The 19,478-nt window shown below is 43.2% G+C and overlaps 2 protein-coding genes across 5 annotated transcripts; one reads left to right on the forward strand and one right to left on the reverse strand.

Moving 5' to 3' along the window:
• The first annotated feature begins 1,880 nt into the window (after positions 1 to 1,880).
• Positions 1,881 to 19,417, forward strand: LOC144021892 (sodium bicarbonate cotransporter 3-like). Of its 4 annotated transcripts, none has more exons than XR_013284211.1 (25): positions 1,881 to 2,061; positions 3,869 to 3,944; positions 4,024 to 4,161; positions 5,023 to 5,164; positions 5,256 to 5,416; positions 5,601 to 5,789; positions 6,004 to 6,113; positions 6,178 to 6,335; positions 6,513 to 6,600; positions 6,667 to 6,813; positions 6,955 to 7,058; positions 7,359 to 7,533; positions 7,641 to 7,774; positions 11,640 to 11,885; positions 12,555 to 12,663; positions 12,760 to 12,921; positions 13,058 to 13,171; positions 14,035 to 14,196; positions 14,716 to 14,967; positions 15,038 to 15,106; positions 17,779 to 17,952; positions 18,022 to 18,153; positions 18,267 to 18,361; positions 18,457 to 18,559; positions 18,701 to 18,718. XR_013284211.1 is itself a non-coding variant. In XM_077526128.1 (25 exons), exons 1-25 carry the CDS (start codon positions 2,017 to 2,019, stop codon positions 18,765 to 18,767), a joined length of 3,354 nt encoding a protein of 1,117 aa, XP_077382254.1. In that variant the 5' UTR covers positions 1,881 to 2,016; the 3' UTR covers positions 18,768 to 19,416. The 4 variants fall into 4 exon arrangements, 3 of the variants coding, with proteins under 3 accessions (XP_077382254.1, XP_077382252.1, XP_077382255.1); XM_077526128.1 differs by having other exon boundaries at positions 5,026 to 5,164; positions 18,452 to 18,559; positions 18,701 to 19,416; XM_077526126.1 differs by having other exon boundaries at positions 18,452 to 18,559; positions 18,701 to 19,412.
• LOC144021895 (complement C1q tumor necrosis factor-related protein 4-like) lies at positions 8,256 to 11,347 on the reverse strand. The gene is made up of 8 exons (XM_077526132.1): positions 11,119 to 11,347; positions 10,978 to 11,028; positions 10,634 to 10,762; positions 10,289 to 10,568; positions 9,022 to 9,110; positions 8,899 to 8,949; positions 8,685 to 8,813; positions 8,256 to 8,595 (listed from the first exon to the last, which is right to left on the reverse strand). Exons 1-8 carry the CDS (start codon positions 11,330 to 11,332, stop codon positions 8,312 to 8,314), a joined length of 1,227 nt encoding a protein of 408 aa, XP_077382258.1. The 5' UTR covers positions 11,333 to 11,347; the 3' UTR covers positions 8,256 to 8,311.
• Positions 19,418 to 19,478: the final 61 nt, after the last annotated feature.

The raw sequence follows: 19,478 nt of genomic DNA on the forward strand, positions 1-19,478 counted from the left end.
CTAATATTTTTTTCATTATTACCATTTCTTTAACACGTTTATTTGCAGTTATACAAGGATCTAACCTATTCGTAGACCGACAACCCCCCCAGTAGAGAAGGTCAACTGTGTAGACAAAAAAATAATAATAAATTGGTCACTATAGCCAATGTCAAGGTACATACAGAGAAACAATGGATTGGTCACCGGCCAATGACAGAGCACATACACTTATAAAATAAAGCTAACAACTCACGCGAGCACAGTAAGAACATATTCTATAGCCTACATAGAAATGCCAGCACCAAGATTTGAATCCTGAACCTCAGAACGGAGAGGCATGCAGACACTGCGTCACAGTGCTGCATTCATTAAAATGTCACTTTCACATCACATATCCCCTTTAATATCAGATATGCTATTTCCTGTCACACTTGCCATTTAAAAGGTGTAAAAAGCCACATTGTGGTCTTACCTTCTCTTAGGCAGTGTTTGCTTCCACATTCAAACGTCTGTGCAGTGTTTGCCAACAAACAAACAAACAAACAAACAAACAAACAAACAAACAAACAAACAAACACAGAGGTGCATGTTTGTCAATCAAAGCAGGACGTTTGCATGGCGTTGACATGGCCCTTCAATCCCTTTCAAGGCTTGTTTTGATGAACAAAGATCACCATTAATGTTTTTCTTGATTAAAACTATTTTTAATTTAATTGAATGGATTTATTATGAATAGAATACCACAATTTAATATAGTTTTACAAACACATAAACAGTGTAGTCAAGTGTGTAGTCAAGTCAAACGAGAGGTGACATCTCAGTGCTGTGAGACTTGATCTTTGAAGCCGAGCCGGTCATTGTGTCCTGTGCTGCGGTGCTATAATGAAGTGTGAGAGGTAGTAAAGCAGCTTTGTACACACAACAATGGCGCGTGTGTGCAGATATAATCAGCATGGCAGCGGGAGGTTGGGGGAAGCACTAATATGAAGGTGCTAATCTCAGATAAGCTCTTCAAACAACCAAACTGCATCAGTCACTTACATCACATCAACAATTGTTGATTTTAGGACTCAGATGGGGGAGAGGAACACTTTGTGACTTCAGTTTTATAACATTTTAGGCATTGATGGTCATGGGGAGACGTGCGTATGAATAAGGCAGCACAGTAACGAGTTGGTCGCAAGTCTGCCTCACAGATCTAAGATTCTGAGTTTGAATCTTGGCCTCCTGTGGCATTTGTATGTCATGTGTGCCTTGGCATTGACTGAAAAACCAGTGTTATAATAATTTTGGATGATCCATTATAGTTCGTTTTTATTTCATTTTGACTTTTGTTTTTAAATTCAGTTAGGGTGAATTTGTTTCTACAGCAGTTTTGTTACTTAATTATTTTTAAAGTGTTTTTTTATTAGCTTTGGTATTAGTTTTAGATTTTTAATAAGCTATTAGACTATTTGTCGTGTGCAAAAAATAAAAAATAAATTTAAAAATACAAAAACACAAAAATATCTCTAATATTCTCAAATGATGGTTTGACCTTCCTTCTTCTGTATAGGACGTACATCAATACTGAAATAGTGAATACAGACAGTACATTTAAAATGAACAACAAAACCTATAGCCTATGATATTTTAGTGACAAAAATGTAAATGAAGGACATTTTAGGTATAGTTAATTTTATAAACATAAAATGTAATTTCAGCTAATTTTTGTTTTCTTAAAAGCATTTTCGTTTAACCAAACTATTACATATACTTTGTGATTTCATTAGTTTTCATTAGCAACAATAACCTTGACAACTACTAAGGATTATACAGAAAATTGATGGATAGCTCAGTGATTTATTTACAGTATTTCATTTGCAGCTCCATTTCGTTGCCTTCTGTGCTGTGAGTGTCGAACGAGAGGGGGCGTTTCTGTTCTTGAATGTGGTTACTGTGGAGTTTAGTGAGGCGGTGGAGGAGTGAAGGAACAACTTGTGCTTGTGGACCTTTCTTTATCATCTTTGAACGTCCCGAGAGTGGAATCTGAAAATGGCACAAGACGTAAGCGAGCAGATGAGGCCGCTGCTGACATCAGTAAGTTAGTTGTTACTTTCTTGCTAGGCTGGCGGCGGCTAGCTGTTCAGAATTCGCTCTCATCCCGTCGAAGATGCGCCAAAGACGGCGACGTACTCGCACTCTATTGTCCCTCACTAAAGCTTCAACGAAGTTAATGCTTTTAAAGTGGAGAATGTCTGAAAAGAGACATTTGAATAGTTAACATAAATAAAAGTCTCCTCCTTTAGCTCAAGTTGACGTTCGATCCAGGAAGTGAACTCTCCTCGCGCGCATCCCTGCATAGCTTCGAAGTGCCACAAGAGAGCTGCGACTTTTAAAAGCCTCTACAAAACGGGACGGCTTTACATTGGCGTGTTCTGTAACGATGCAAAAGGCATCTGTACTTACTCACCTAACATTCGGCTCGCACCACATCTATCTTACGGCTTTGTATCTCCACGAAAACATCATCACTTAACTTGTTTTTCCACTTCTGCTGAAGCGCCTGATACATGAAATTATTAAATGGACTTTGGTGGGGCGCAAACCTGGACTTTAACCACTATAATTGACTAAGAAAGATGGCAAAAATACTGAACTACTGCAATAAGTACAGATACTTGTGTTTAAAGCCTTGTAAAAGCGGGGGAGGAGCTTTATTTACTTGTATTCAGGCCATAACCCTGTCTAAAACAAAATTAGTACATTACCACCATCTTGTGGCATATAAATATAGGCAATTATAAACCTTTTTAAGTGGGGGCAACAATTTTCGCCGGACCTTTTGATTGCACATAGTCAACTCTTTTGTTTCAATAATTTTTTTGCTGAACTTGGTATTCTCTAACAGATGAATGGCAAAATTATTCACAACAGGTGTTTAAAAAAAAAAAAAAAAATCCAACGGTGTCCACTTTCGGTGACTCCTCGAGTCTCTCTGTATCTCTGTTGCAAAGCTCTCATGGCACTATGAGGCACTCTTAGCACAGTGTCCGTTTCATTTTGAGATCCTCAAAAAGCGCCAGTAAAGTTCACACTTCTTTACTTTCCAGTTTCCACCACTGTGGAATCATGATACTAAAATATATATATAGTGTGTGACAGTGTGTGTCATTTGGTTGTTCAGATGTACTCACACACGGCCTTCCCTGTTGATTTGCTGATGACATCACTGTGGTCTCCGATGTGGTGCGGGGTGGCGTGGGATAGTGTGTGAATCGTTAAACGCGTGGGATAGTGTGTGAGTCGTTAAAGAGGCCTAGAAGGAGTTCAACACTCCTCACAAGTTCCTGACATCTCGTCACAGGTTGTAACGGCCTTTGAAGTGTGGAGGCTGAGGTGGTTGCCGTGGTAATGCCAGGATACTACAGTACACAACGTGACGGATGTTCCTTTTCTTCTTATTGGACCACTGCTGTTAATGCTGTTATTTATGAATTCCTCCCATTCACCCCTTGCAAAAGAATGATGGCATCAGGGTGTTACCCATCATTTACAGTTTTTACACCAGTAATCCTACATCTTTTTTTGCGTCAATGACCAGTTTCAGAAAAGTTTTTTTTTGTTTTTTTTGTTTTGTTTTGTTTTTTTTACATATTTTTACTAGCTTCACTCGTTTTCTCTACCTTCAATGCACAATCATTGCCACCTCCTGCTCATCCCTCCATCCTTGCTCCTCTGTTTACGTCAACTCCTCCCTCTATTGAGGAGCTGAAGGCATGTCCAGTATAATTGGGTCTTGGTGACAACACATTGATGTTGCTAGTTTTCCCCTACAAAGTATTTACTTCTTCAGTGTATAATTATTGAATGTGTATGTATGTTTGTGTGTGTGTGCATGTTGCAGGAGGAGGAAGCAGTGCTGGACCGAGGGAACACAAGTTCCACACTTTACACCAACTTTGAGGCGGAGGAGCTGGAGAGTGAGTGTTTGACGATCATGTTCTTCTGATGAAGGGTGAAGGATTCCATTTTGACATGTCAGCCATGTTGGGTGGTCAGGTCACAGGGCGCTGTACGTCGGCATCCATGTCCCTTTGGGCCAACAGAAACGACGGCGCCACCGTCACCGAGGACACAGGCATGAGCGGCGAAGGCAGGATCGCCCGAATGAAGATGCCTGCGAGTCGCCTTCTTACGGTAGGCTTGGCCGATAGCATTCTTTTTTTTTTTTCACAAAATATTTTGATTTTAATCGACTTTTTGCCCCCTTTGCTAATATGAAAAGCATTGAGATTATTCTAAACAAGTTTTGCACTCTATGTTTTTTCTTTTGGTATTTGCTTTATTTCTTCTGACAACAAACAAGCTTTGATTTTTTTTCCCCCAGCTTTTTTTTTTTTTTTTTAAGTTTGAGAGGCTTATTGGTTTGTAAAAAGTTTGTTTGTGTTTTTTGAGTTGTGTGCTTAATCGCATATTAAATTGAAATCTCTGTAGTGTGTGGGGAAAAAGCATAATTAGATTATTTTTTTTAAATCCTTCAGCCCTAATTATGGTATAGAAAATGGATCAATGAATGGCTTAAAGAGGAAGTCAACCCCCCAAAAATTATTGACAATAATATATTATATTCAGCCTCACTAATCTAAATATGATATTCTGGTTAATATTGTGTTAAGCAGCAAAAATCCAGCAGTTTTATCAATATCAGAAGGCGGCCATTTTGCCACTTGCTGTTGAGTGAAAAGGACATCATAGTTGCTCAGGTCTCAGGTAACAACCAATCACAACTCAACTCAGAAAACAAGTGAGCTGTGATTGGTCATTGCCTGATCCCTGAGCAACTGTGATGTCATCTTCAGTCGACAGCAAGTGGCAAAATGGCTGCTCCTTGAGATGGATAAAAACGTCTGGATTTTTCTGCATAACTCATATACCACAAATATTAATCCAAAAAGTCATGTTTAGACTAGTGAGGTCACATATAACATTATTGTCAAGAAATGTTTAAGGTCGACTTCTCCTTTAATTGCCCAACCCTACCCTCTGCCCTTTTACTAGTAGACACACCCTCACAAAGGGTCCAGTTCATCCTGGGCATGGAGGACGACGACGAGGAGCATGTCCCTCACCAACTCTTCACCGAGCTGGACGAGCTGGCTTTCAAGGACGGAGAAGTCTTGGAGTGGAAGGAGACGGCCAGGCGAGAACACGGTTACACACTGCTATTGCTGCATGTCATCTTGAGTCAGTGAGCTTTCTCATGTGTCATGTATTATGGGTCGTGTGGGCAGGTGGTTGAAGTTTGAGGAGGATGTGGAGGACGGTGGCGAGCGTTGGAGTAAACCTTACGTAGCCACCCTGTCGCTACACAGCCTGTTTGAGCTGCGCTCGTGCATCATGAATGGCACCGTGATACTCGACATGCGCGCCAACGGCATTGAGCAGATAGCAGGTTAGCATGACGTCACGACACCCACGTGCATTTGTAAAAAAAACTCTTGCACTCTTTCACTTAAAGTCCCTCCCTGTAAAGGGAAATTGTACACTAAGGAAGTATTTATACTCTGTTGCTTCACACCCCAAGAAGCATGTTACTGTGCAGAACCTTTGAGGAACAACCTGTGATGTTTTTCCAGACTTGGTGATTGACAGCATGCTGGCGTCCAGTCAGCTGGACGAGCACGTCCGAGACAAGGTGAGGGAAGCCATCTTGAAGCGCCACCACCATCAGAACGAGAAGAGGCTGAGCAAGCGCATCCCGCTGGTGCGATCCCTCGCTGACATCGGCAAGAAGTTTTCTGACCCTCATCTGCTGGAGCATAATGGCGAGTGGCTGTGTTCATAATACAGTTCATTAAAATTTTATTGTGTGGGAGACGTTTCAGATCCGCCCACGATAGGTGAAATCTGTGATATAGGCTGCATATAATTTATTTTTTAAACTAGTTGTATCCCTCCCACTCTATTAAACACGTTTGAGTGGCAGCAACTTGATGACGGCCATCTACTTTGATGTGAAGCGTCTTTCTGCTCCAACAGATCTTCTGGCATCCCCTCAGTCGGCTCCCGGGAACCTTAATGCTAACAAAGGGGTAGAAGCTGGCGTCAACACCGCTAGTCGTGAAAACAGCACGGTGGACTTTAGCAAGGTAAACTCTTAAAAATCAGTCAGGAATCACAGCCAGGAATTGCAGCCTGTCACGTGCGCTTCAGGTGGACATGAACTTCATGAGGAAGATTCCTCCCGGTGCCGAAGCCTCCAACGTGCTGGTGGGGGAAGTGGACTTCCTGGAAAAGCCCATCGTTGCTTTCGTACGCCTGGCGCCCGCCGTGCTCTTATCCGGACTCACCCAAGTGCCCGTGCCCACCAGGTGAGCTCGCGTTCCTTCCAAGTGGAATGTCACATGATTAAAATCACCAATATTAGGACTATAATATCAGCATAATTGTCAAGATAGTGTGGCTGGCTTTCTCAACCAATTGCAGCTCAGGAATCAACATTAGTGTACTGATAACTTGACTCAGCTCGCTCTGCCTCTGCCAATCAGGTTCCTCTTCCTTCTGCTTGGTCCGTTCGGAAAAGGTCCGCAGTACCACGAGATCGGGCGTTCCATGGCCACGCTGATGACAGACGAGGTGCGAGGTTAGATGCTCACGTGAGTCATAAGCAGTCTTTAAAATGTTTTGGCGGCTCTGTTGAAGATCTTCCATGATGTGGCATACAAGGCCAAGGATCGCAAAGACCTGCTGTCAGGACTGGACGAGTTCCTGGATCAAGTGACCGTCCTCCCGCCGGGCGAGTGGGACCCTAGCATTCGCATTGAACCGCCCAAGAATGTCCCCTCTCAGGTTGGTGGAAACACAGGCTAAATGCTAATGCTAATCATGATAACTGTTAGGTCATATTTGATACCAGGGTCAAGGTGGGGTTAAGGTTTCATGTAAGGCTGGCTGGCAGGTAAAATGCTAATGCTAACATTGTCTCTGTAGGAGAAGCGAAAGATTCCTTCTGCCCCAAATGGCTCCATCCACAGCTCTGACATCATCAAGAAGGCGGAGCATGATGTTGGCCCAGAGCTGCAGAGGACGGGAAGGTTAGCGCTTAGCTGTGTTAGCCAGATGTAGCTAGCTTGTGTAGAAAGCTGTCTTAGCATTTCTTCCATATCTAGTAGTGTGCTTTTTGTTGAGCATTTATTTGATATCCTATATGAATGAACTTGTGCCGGATTCTAAAGTGTGTCATGGGGCACCGTTAGCCACAGTAAAGAAAAAAAAAAAAAACTAAAAGCGTGAGAAATGCTACATCTTAACATTCACAGTTTTGTTCGCAGCTTATCCCCAAATATGGACAATATATTAAGAGAAAAATCGAATGGCTTTTATATATGTGCCAGGCTGTTTGGCGGTCTGGTCAAGGACATCCAGAGAAAGGCCCCCTTTCTACTCAGTGACCTGACAAATGCCTTCAGCCTGCAGTGTTTGGCGTCCATCCTCTTCCTGTACTGCGCCTGCATGTCGCCCGTCATCACCTTCGGAGGCCTGCTGGGAGAAGCCACCCATGGAAACATTGTAAGAAGTTCCACAAACACACTACATAATAGTCCATATAAGGGGTTCCATGTGGAAAATCCCGCAGTGAGGTCATCCTTCCGAGACATCCTTTTTGTCTGTCGCAGAGTGCCATTGAATCTCTGTTTGGGGCGTCCCTGACAGGGGTGACCTACTCTTTGTTTGCGGGTCAGCCTCTCACCATCCTGGGCAGTACCGGGCCTGTCCTGGTTTTTGAGAAGATCCTCTTCAAGTTCTGCTGGTGAGTCGAGTCTTGGTGACATTTTAAGGGGAGTGATGTATGTTTACTCACTGCTGCCCCCTACTGGAGATAATTTATGCTCATGACGCCACAATGCTCTGTTCTTGTTGCTGGGCGGATTATTGGGTCACTTCAGTTTATATAAATGCTTTGTAATGTTTATATAAACCTGTGATTTTGTAAGAAGATTTTCAGATTGGCAGTTCATTCATTATATATGTCACCTAATTGCAAACAGAGCTGGAGGTGCCACAAAATTAGAAATTTATATGCAGAATTTAAATTGTTTGTGATGTTAGCACTTAGCGCCAAGGCTAGCCAGGTTACTCTGGTCTTTACAAGCTGATCACCCTCCATGTCTCTAGGGGGAGCCCTTAGAAAACCAGTATTATTATATAATTGTAGATAAGTACACCAAACGCTATTACAAGTTTGTGGCTCTGAAGCATTCCAACAAACAAGAAATTAAAACCCAAGCATAGAAGCTCAACATTTATAGATTTTTATTGAGTCTGCAAAGGAGGCCCAGCGTGGCACTCACTGGGTGAAAAGAAGGAATCCGCTGAAGGTGCTGTGGTGGTTGCTGTTGTCCCAGATCTGCGTGTTGTGCCACAGATACAGTGACAGCTTGTCGCCCTTCTCCAGCAGCAGGGTGGCGCCATTGGATGCCGTGTCACTGCCCTCGCCCGACGGCTGCTCGTGGGCAATGAGCTGGATCTCGACATTGTTCTTGTACAGCACGGCGCTCATGGTGTAGTCGGTGGGTGCGTTGGCGGTGAAGCGGATGTAGTAGACGCCGCGTACGGGTGCCGTGAAATCACCTGAAGGAGGTGATCAGGCATTAAGTTTCTGTCACAGTCACCGGTGGCAGTGCAGTAGTAATTGATGCCACATTCGCTTGACTACTGACCTGTTTCCGGGTTGTACGCCTCACCAACGTTGGTGAGGACGTCCTTGAAGAGGAGCTTCTTCATTCCGGATGTAGTCTTCTGGAGGCCATTACCGCCTAGAGAGGCCGCAAACGCCACCTTGGGCACTTCTATAGCAAAGAGACAAAAATACAATTGACGAGTCATTAGGAGATCTTTTTCACAAAGCAGGATGGCCAAATTTTTCAGACTTACTTCTCATCTCTGTCAGCGCCAACTCGGTGTGCTCCATTCGTTCTTTGAGTTCTGCCGACACACAATGATGAGTTCCACTTTAAACATCGCAATGTGTTTTGGAGAAAACAAAACAAAACAAACCTGTGTTTTCCGTTCGGAGCTGTGTCATCGAAGCTTTAAGGTTCTTCATCTCAGACTCGACGTCAGTCTCCATCTGCGCTTCATCAGTCCTTCAGAGGGAACATGCAAATGCAGATGTTTATTGGGATGTTTTGGAGACTTATAATCAAGTCTCTTATTTTTCACAAAAATCTGATTTTAATTGTTAATCATATTTCCCCCCACCCTTTGTTTGTAGAACAAGAAAATACCGAATAAGTTTATCCTCTTGGAAAAATGTCCCATTAGTCAAAACATGAATTAGTGAGTTGGGGCTGGTGCTAGTAACCCCCCCCCCCCCCCCCCCCCGCCCCCCCTCGGCATAGTTCTGCCGTTCGCCGTTCATTTTCATCATAAAAGAGGTTGTTTATGGATTACCGCTCATTCTTGTTTCATCGTCTTAAGAAGTCACTACAGTGTATACTTTGCCTTCGAGGATTTGGGCAGTTCATCAACTAACCTTAGCAGGTACCTTTAAGGACCTGCATTACTTGTCCTTGTGTTATATTTAAGGATAGAATGCATATTTTGCAAATGACTTGTCAAATGACTACCAGATCATTTGCAGTAAAATATTTCCACATGCTTCAGGGAGTTAATTTGTAGCTCAGACCCACCACTTGTTGCTTTTTTGTGAGGCCTCTGTGTAGTTACTGCCTAAACACGTGATGGCGATTAATTGACTACAAGCTTTAACCGTCATCACGAAATGGCAAAGCTGACATCTCAACTATGCTGTTACATCGTACCTTACAAAGAATATCAAGGATATTTAAAGTGGATGTCAACCGTAAACATTTCTTGACCATATGTTATATGTGACCCCACTAGTCTAAACATGACTGATTAATATTACATTTTTGGAATATGAGTTATAAAGCAAAATCCAGCCGTTTTTATCCATTGTAAGGAGAGGCCATTTTGCCACTTGACATCGCAGTTGCTGAGGGCACAGGCAACACCCAATCAGAGCTCACCTGTTTTCTGAAGCTGCGCTGTGGTTGGTTGTTACCTGAGACCTGAGCAACTGTGATGTCATCTTCAGTCGACACTCGACAGCAAGTGGCAAAATGGCCATCCCTGAGATGGATTAAACGGCTGGATTTCTCTGCTTAACTCATATCCCACTAAAGCAATATTAACCAGAATACCATTTTTAGACTAGTGGGGCTGCATACAACATATTATTGTCAAAAAAATTTGGGGAGGTTGACTTCCCCTTTAAGAAATGTTCAAAAGCTTTCCACACAGCGGGAAAAGCAGGAATCCGCTGAAGGTGCTGTGGTGGTTGCTGTTGTCCCAGATCTGCGTGTTGTGCCACAGCACCATCTTCAACTTGTCGCCCTTCTCCAGCAGCAGGGCGGCACCGTTGGACGCCGTGTCGCTGCCCACACCCGACGGCTGCTCGTGGGCAATGAGCTGGATCTCAACATCGTTCTTGTACATCACGGCGCTCATGGTGAAGTCGGTGGGTGCGTTGGCGGTGAAGCGGATGTAATAAACGCCGCGAATGGGGGCGGTGAACTCGCCTGGAGGACGTGGACACCGTTGGTGATAACCACAATGTTTCATGGCAGCAACTCTATGAGCTTACCCGTCTCTGCATTATAAGCTCCACCGACGTTGGTCAAGACGCTCCTGTAAATCAGATCTCTGTTTCCAGATGTCGTCTTCTGGGCTCCATTTCCCCCCAGAGAGGCAGCAAAGGCAATCTTGGGAGTTTCTGTTCAAGTGAGGGTTTAAATTTGGGTTTATGTAGAAACCATAATGTGAAAGTGGTTACATTCATATGCCCCTTTTACACTTGCCAAGTGAGCTCACACATTCTACCATTAAGTCTATTCAATTCTCCTCACAGGTTGAATAAAGTCTCTGTTTGTTTGTCAATTTGCCAGGAAGTCAGCGTGAAAGGTGATTTTATTGCAGAACCAGGCTCACCTCGAACTGTGTTCAACTCCCTCTCAGCCCTCTCCAGACGTTGCATCATGACTGTTACCAGAGAGTCACAAAAGTCACACTGAGCATGTGCAGATCATTTGGTTAGCAATGTGTCACTTGAGCAACGTGTGTCTGCGTAACCTCGTCTGTCGGCCTTTAGGTCCTCCACAGCCACCCGCATGCCGTCCAGCTCGGCCCCGCGGTCCAGTGGCTGAGCTGGGCCGCATCGCGCGACCACCACTGATAGCAACAGCACAAGTGCGACACGTACAAACATGATGACGGACCGGAGATGAGACGGTGGCGTCGCGGACTTTTGTAGGGGGGCGGGCTGCGGTCTTTGCACCGGCGACATTTGATCTGTCAATACTGGCTTTGATAAGAAGGGAACATCGTAAGGGTTGATGTAACAACGTACATACTGGATGCTATCAGGACTTTGGCAAGTATTGATGCGGTCAGGGTCCCGCCAATCATAAATCTGCTCTTGGTTGTTTGAAGATGAACTTCCATGTGAAGGTTATGGTCATCGATCTGACACAACAAACTTTGCCAATGAACATGTCGAAAGATCCTTTCACTCTGACCATCAAAGCTCCATTTTAACCTCTAAGTGCAGTGTGAAAAGGGCTTAGCAAGATTCTTCCAAATGTCGTCCTCAGTGACTACGGCCTGTGCTACTTGTCCCTGCGGACCAGCATCGGACTGTGGACTGCCTTCATGTGCCTGCTGCTGGTGGCCACCGACGCCAGCTCCCTGGTCTGCTACATCACGCGTTTCACTGAGGAGGCCTTCGCTGCCCTCATCTGCTTCATCTTCATCTACGAGGCCCTGGAGAAGCTTCTGCACCTGGGCCACGTCTACCCGGTCAACAGTGCCATCAACCTGGACAATCTGACCTTTTACACGTAAATCCGAACTCAAAGAAGCGTCATTACGTAAGACTCAGGTGTTCTACTAAGTAGGGATGTAACGATTTCCAAACATCACAATACGATATTATAATATGAAGCTTACGATATGATAATTATCACGAGACTGTGGGGAGGTTGGCAATACAAAAAAAGGTAACAATATTGTAAAAAAACAAAACAAAAGAGCTCATACTAAATAAAAATACAATATTGAGGCACTTACTTGCTAATGCAAACACACATTGACTTCCTCCACATATTGACTCGGTTCAAAAGAATATTACGTTCCCCTTCATCTGACCATTAGCATGGATAGAAGGGCCAAAACATGCCTTGGGAAAATTGAACGGCACTAAAAAATTATCCACCAGAGGGTACTAGAACTGCACAAATGGAAATCAACCTGACTTTTTATTATTTATTTTTTTTACAGATGTCTTGCTTTTAATATCGTGACATGACGACGACGATATATTATGGCAGTATTAATATCGCGATATCACGATATTGTCGTTATCGTTACATGCCTATCTACTGGTGCGCCATAGTTTTTCTAACATGCACTCAATTGTCTTACCAACCCTAATAAACATTAATGGATATCAAGAATATTTAATAAATGCTCAGATGGGGAAAAAAAACGTATTTTATTTTGTGCTCCAGGTGTGGATGTTCTCTACCCAACAATGCCACCTCTGAGATGCGTCAGATTTGGAGTAGCTGGGGCTACAACTCGTCAGCGAGCATCCCGTGGGAGCAGCTGAGTGTGAAGGTGACGCAAATCCTCTGGAACATCTCGTATGTGCACTTGATGCCGAATTGGGAGCCACAAGGAGAACCCGAAATCAAGCTTCTTTTTCTGTTGCAGCACTGTCAGACCTTGCGCGGTGAGTTTGTGGGCTCGGCTTGCGACCACGACGGTCCCTTCGTCCCTGACATCCTGTTCTGGTCCGTCATTCTATTCTTCACCACCTTCTTCTTGTCTACGTTCCTCAAAGACTTCAAGAACAAGAGATTTTTCCCCACCAAGGTGTGTTCCACTTCCTGTCATCTTCCACGTCTAAGATTTAGCACTGAAAAAGCCTTTTGGTAAAATGTGAAACAACTAAGAAGAGACCAGAGGCCTCCATTCACATTTTGCAGTACCTTTTGTTCTTGGCGTATAGGTTCGATCGACCATCAGCGACTTCGCCATCTTCCTAACCATCATGTCAATGGTGCTTATGGATTATCTGGTGGGAATTCCATCTCCCAAGCTCAGTGTCCCGGACCGCTTCCAGGTAACCGCCAATTACAGACTGTGAGAAGCAAATGATCACACTAGTAATTGGCTAATGTGTAAAAATAAAAAAAAATAAAAAAAAAATAGACTAAGTGCAATTTCTGGGGAAATTGCATGGGAATGCTGAATGCTAATAGCTGAATGCTAAGCTGAATGCCTATGAAGGAAATTGAAAGATTAAATGGTTAAAATTACAAAATAATTACATAACTAGTAATTACTACTAGTAATAGTAGTAGTAGAAGTAGCATATAAGTTGTGAATTTAGTGCATTTAGAAACATGTTTCTATTAGGGATGTATGATAATGCTATTTTTAACCGATACCAATAAACCAATAATTTAGAAAGTGCTGATGTTGATAACTGATAAGTAAGCCGATAATTGTTTTGTTTACTTAGCATTATCTTAGGATTAGCTTAGTGTGCTAACTTAACATTAGCTTTGCATCAGCATTAGCTTAGCATGCTAACCTATCATGCTAAATTACCATTACCATTGGCTTAGCATTAGCTTAGCATTTGCTTAACATGCTAACTTAGCATGCTAAATTAGTATTAGCTAAGCATTAGCTTAGCATTAGCTTTCAGCATTCCCACAAAAATATGATTATCATGCAAATCTATAGTTTTCACCTCACTTGTAAACAATGAACAATGGCGAAAAACACTATTAGTATTTACTTCCTCCCCAAAGAAATCCTACTATTCCAGAGGAGAGAAATTCTGGTAATGAATCTGACCTGGACATGGTCATGGTGAAAAAGGCAGGAAATTCTGTTTTCAGGGACACAAAATTTGCTGATGTTACACTTTCTGTATTTGTTAAATATTTCATCAGTAATATGTGAGGTGTGTTTCAGCCTACCTCCGACAATCGTGGTTGGCTCATCTCGCCATTGGGCCCCAACCCCTGGTGGTCGCTGCTGGCCGCCGGCATTCCTGCTCTGCTCTGCACCATCCTTATCTTCATGGACCAGCAGATCACCGCTGTCATCGTGAACAGGAAGGAAAACAAGCTGACGGTGGGCCCCCGACCTACCGTGCCGGTGCTAGGGTTCCAAAGGGGTGGAACATTTTAAATTTCCATGGGAAGTTAAGCGTGGGGAATTAGGAAATACAGTGAACCTGCTGTTCGTGGTAGATAAGGTCCTGTGGCTAATAGCGAAAATATGTGGGTAATTGAGGCCCACTCAAAAATGTTTGTAATTGGCTATTGATGCCACAAGATGGCGAAAAATCAGTTAAAATGGAGAGGATCATAAAGCATCAACATCAAGCATGCAACCCATGTTACATAAATGACAGGTGTTCAGGCAAGTAGTTAATTTATTCTCTACAATCAAACCAGCTTCACATGAACCTAATCAATACTATTAGCTAGCATAGAAAGCATTGAAATTAAGCTTTTCTTCTTACTTAGCCTTCCATAAATTCCCGTTAATTCGCATAGAAGGTTTCCAAATTTGAAAATTCCCTCAATTTTGCAAACCTAGCCACCATGTCCGCCGCTTTAACCCCTGGTGGGCGTGTGCGTCCTCCAGAAAGGCTGTGGCTACCATCTGGACCTGCTGGTGGTGTCGCTGATGATAGCCGTGTGCTCCATCATGGGCCTGCCGTGGTTCGTGGCGGCGACCGTCCTCTCAATCACGCATGTCAACAGCCTGAAGCTGGAGTCGGCGTGCGCGGCCCCAGGCGAGCAGCCCAAGTTCCTGGGCGTCCGGGAGCAGCGCGTCACCGGCTTCATGATCTTCCTCCTCATGGGCTGCTCCGTCTTCATGACGTCCATCCTCAAGGTGAGCATCACGGCATCCACCGGAGCTGACGTTTTTGTTTGTTTTTACTTTCTCATTCCCTTTCCTTCAGTTCATCCCAATGCCCGTTCTGTATGGTGTGTTCCTCTACATGGGCGTGTCCTCGCTTAAAGGCATTCAGGTGCGTGTCTTAGTACATCTGTCCGTTACGTTTTGTTTTTTTTCACCATTATTCATCATTTTGACTTTTATTTTTTAAATTCAGTTCAGTTAGTTTTAATTATTTTTTTAGTGTTAGTAAGTTTTAATTACTGTTCGTTTTATTAAACCCTGTCCTTTTGAATAGACAAAACAAAAAATATTATGAAAATCAAGTTCCACATATGACTTCTGATTTGTGTCATATTTGATACATCCGGTCACAATGCTTTAAATTTGTACATTAATAACTGGCAAAAAACATAATAATAAACAGGCATATCAAACATAATAGTATTTCAAAAAATCAGAAAGAATTTTTCCCCACTTTTAATAAGTATAGGTGTCTTCTTTCTCATTTGGGGCGATATTGCAAGGTCGCTGGAAAAGCCATCAGCTGGGTGATACTGCCCTCTAATGGATTATCCGTGCAATGCAAGTGTCAGATCATATATGTCAGGGTTTTAATGGGAGAAACAATAGCATACTCCTGAAATAGAGGGCTCAAAATGTCTTGTATTTAATTTTAATAAGATACGTTTGGTTTTATAGGGTTAATATATGGAGGATTTGTAAAGTGCAAGACAGGATAAACTACAATTTCCAAACAACCATTCAACCTTCCTTTTTCTTTATGCCCGAACAGTAATACCAAAATAAATACTTTATGTAAAAATACTTTAATAATAATAATACTGGAAAGTTCAGGTATGAAATTAATTGACAAAGGTAGGGCTTTTTTGCGATAATTATATTTTGATTTAGTTTTATAAACGTAAAATGTAGTTCCAGTTACTTTTAGTTATTAATAAAAGTAGTCTCGTTTTTATTGGATTTTGTTTTTTGCTTTAGTTCTTTCATTAGTTTTTGTTAAAGGAAGGCTCCTTTAATTTTACATGTATGGCTTGATTGGCAGTAAATAGTTAGTATAGCTACGAAACATGCATAAGAGCTGAAGAATACACTCCTATATTGATTTATTTAACTTTTTTCAACATAGAAGTACTTCCGTGTTGCAACGCCCCCAAGTGGTGACGTCACTAGTGTGTATACTCGCTTGGGGAACAGTAGTTCACGCAGACATAACAACGAGGAAGACACAAACGTCAGTTATGCCTTACTGTATTGCAAAATTTTGCAAGGCGTCGGCAAGGAAAAACCCGCGAGACCCCCCCCCCCCCCCCCCCCCCCCCAAAAAAAAAAAAAAAAAAGCTACTTGAGTAGACAATGGTTTGTTTGCTAAGTGCTGTCAACCTCCCGAAGGACAAGCAGGCGTGCGCGCAGCGAACATTTCAGGCATGAGGACTTCGAATATATGTTACAATTTGAGATGGGGTACGCCACACGCCTAATACTAAAGCCCAACGCAGTACCGAGTATCTTTAAAGAACCAGACGTGGGAAATAATCAAGCCGATGGAGGAGCCGCAACTGCTAGCAACACGGAGCCTTCACTCTCACAACAGCCGGCACAAATCGAGGTCTAACTACGGCCACTGAAAGATCTCGGAGAAGCGAAGCAAATTTAAAGCGAAAGGTAGGCATGTTTCGGGGGTGGGGGGGCATTGGTTATTATACTGCACTGACTGTTTTATTTCATAATTCATTTGAAGGTGGCCAACGCAGGGGCACGTCGGCACGTTACCGTAATGCACAGTATTAACAATCGTTGGGGCGGCTGGCTTGACTTCGTCTTTTCGAGTGGCGGCTGGCCTGACCGCAGTGGGACGCTACGCAAAAAAGAAAAAAAAAACAGCTAGGGGAGGTTGGGTGCTGTAACGACGATACATTTAATTTTACTATTTTTTCTTTTTCCTGAAATATTTCGTCAGTTCCACACGTTTTGCATTGCTCGTACTGTGTGTCACTTTACCTGTTGGATATTTGCTCCTCCAAGACTTTTTTTCTTCACATCTTTCATCGCAACCAAAGCTATCCTGAGAATGTCTATTTAGTATTGCCATGTTGAATGTCTGATGTTCCAGGATGCAGTTGAGATTGTCCGCAAGGAACCGATCCTCGAGTTCTTTCATTTCCAGACAGCACACATTCATTAGCGGATTGTCCATTCCTGCAGCTCTCGCACGAGCACCACTCACCCCCCGCCTGATTCACTCGTTCGTCAAAGTTTATTTTGTGCCCGAAAAGACCATCTGGCGCCACAACTTTCACATCCAAGGCAGACTTTCCTTCGGTAGTGTTATTTTGTCGTGTTGGCTCGAAGCGATAAGGTTTAATCCTTCCGGGTTTGACGCTAGATGCACGGCTGCGTTGCATAGTGCTTCCATAGTGTAGCGTTTACACACTAGTGACGTAAACATCCGGGTTATTTAGTCACGTGTAACAAACATGCCGGCGTTCGATTCATTTTAACATCGGTTTAAAAGTTATTAAATGTACATAAAAAAATAATCACGTCACCAAATTAATTATTGAAAAAGTAGCAACTTTTTGCTGCTAAAAATGGATCAATAAGTAAAGTGTCCCTTTAACTATAAGATTTAAAAGTTATTAAATGTACATAAAAAAATAATCACGTCACCAAATTAATTATTGAAAAAGTAGCAACTTTTTGCTGCTAAAAATGGATCAATAAGTAAAGTGTCCCTTTAACTATATTAACCCAGCCCTAGCCTCTCCTGTTGGCCTTGTGCAGCTCTTCGACCGCATCCAACTGTTCGCCATGCCGGCCAAGCATCAGCCGGACCTTATCTACCTTCGCTACGTGCCGCTGAGGAAGGTCCACGCCTTCACTGCTGTGCAGCTCTCCTGCCTGATCGCATTGTGGCTCATTAAAACCTCTGCTATCGCCGTCGTCTTCCCCATGATGGTGAGATAAAGGCCAGGTTACACGGCATCATCATGCCACCGCCTCACAGTGCCCTCGCTGTGCTCACAGGTTCTGGCGCTGGTGTTCATCCGGAAACTTCTAGACTTCAGCTTCAGCAAGCGAGAGCTGAGCTGGCTGGATGACCTCATACCGGAGAGCAAGAAGAAGAAGGATGACGACAAGAAGAAGAGGGAGAAGGAAGTAAGCGCACCATGACCATGTGACAACCACATGACCAGACTTCACCATGTAAATACACGACCAAGTGGCCCGCAGTCCGGCAGCCTTTGTGACATTTCTGTCCCATTTCCCAGGATGCTGAGTGGAATTTGGAGGGCGCGGTGGACAACTCTGCATTCGACGATGACTCAAAGGTCATCAAGGACCCTGTGAAAAATGTGAAACGATGGTGAATTTGCCTCAGAAACATCACGTGTTTGTGTGTTGTCAACACACACATGCCTAAACGCGTGTGCACGTGTGTGTGTATGTGTGGCAGGACAGACCCGTCTGAAGTGAACATCTCATGTGAGTTAGGTAAAAGCGGCTTCTGCAAGTCTCTCTCCATGACGCCGGACGCCAACAAATCTCTGAAGCCAGGCAGCAGGTTAGCTTGTTTACTGATGATGTTGTTCTTGATGTTACTAATGCTGGCATGCAATTATGAAAGTTGTGGATGAGGTAATTGATGATGTCACAAATTAAGGGCGGATGACGTTGACAATGTTGTTGTCACTGTACCCTACAGTCAGGAGCCCGTGCCCAGCGTGAGCGTGGCGCTTGAAGAGGATGCGAGAGTCGAGACGGCGTTATGACCCGCAAGTGCGCGTCAAAACCATGACAGGGTGCCGCCATGCCTCCTAAGTCAAAGTTGAAGAGGACTCGGAGATGACTTCTCCTCTCTACTGACTACCAAAGTGTTTCTTGATTTTTTAAATTAATGTTTTATGGCAAAATGTGTTTGTATCATCCCACAAAAAAATGCTTTTATATTGTCTCCTTTCACCTTTATGATATACTATAGCTATGTACTGTTTCTGTGTATCTGTAACTATATGCTCTGTGTTAGAGGCCTCATGTTCTTCCAGCTTCCACTTGAGGACTCCCCAAGATGCTCAATAGGTTTTAGGTCTGGAAACATGTTTGACCATTCCAGGAGATAATCCGCTGTGCCACTCATTACGACACCATCCAGTGCAACCCTGCAATCCCCGTGCGCAAACCTGTATGCTTATGTAACTTTTGCATAATATTGATTGTACATACATGTATATTATGCAATTTACATTATTGCAGTGTTAAAGCTAAGTTAAACAATAAGAGAAGTACTGTACTTTTGTCATGAGATGTCTGAAACTTCCTCAATGGCTCAATGGCATCGCGGACAGTTGAATACATCACGAAGTTTGTCCTGAAATAAAAAAAAGAAAAAAGAAAAAAAGTTGTTTATTGACATTTTGTGAATGATTTAGACTTCCGTGACTGAATTCCAGCGAGTCTATTTGCTTTGAAAGCATTACATTGGC

Source organism: Festucalex cinctus, chromosome 7 (assembly GCF_051991245.1).
Source record: "Festucalex cinctus isolate MCC-2025b chromosome 7, RoL_Fcin_1.0, whole genome shotgun sequence".
In the NCBI taxonomy this organism is placed as follows: domain Eukaryota; kingdom Metazoa; phylum Chordata; class Actinopteri; order Syngnathiformes; family Syngnathidae; genus Festucalex; species Festucalex cinctus.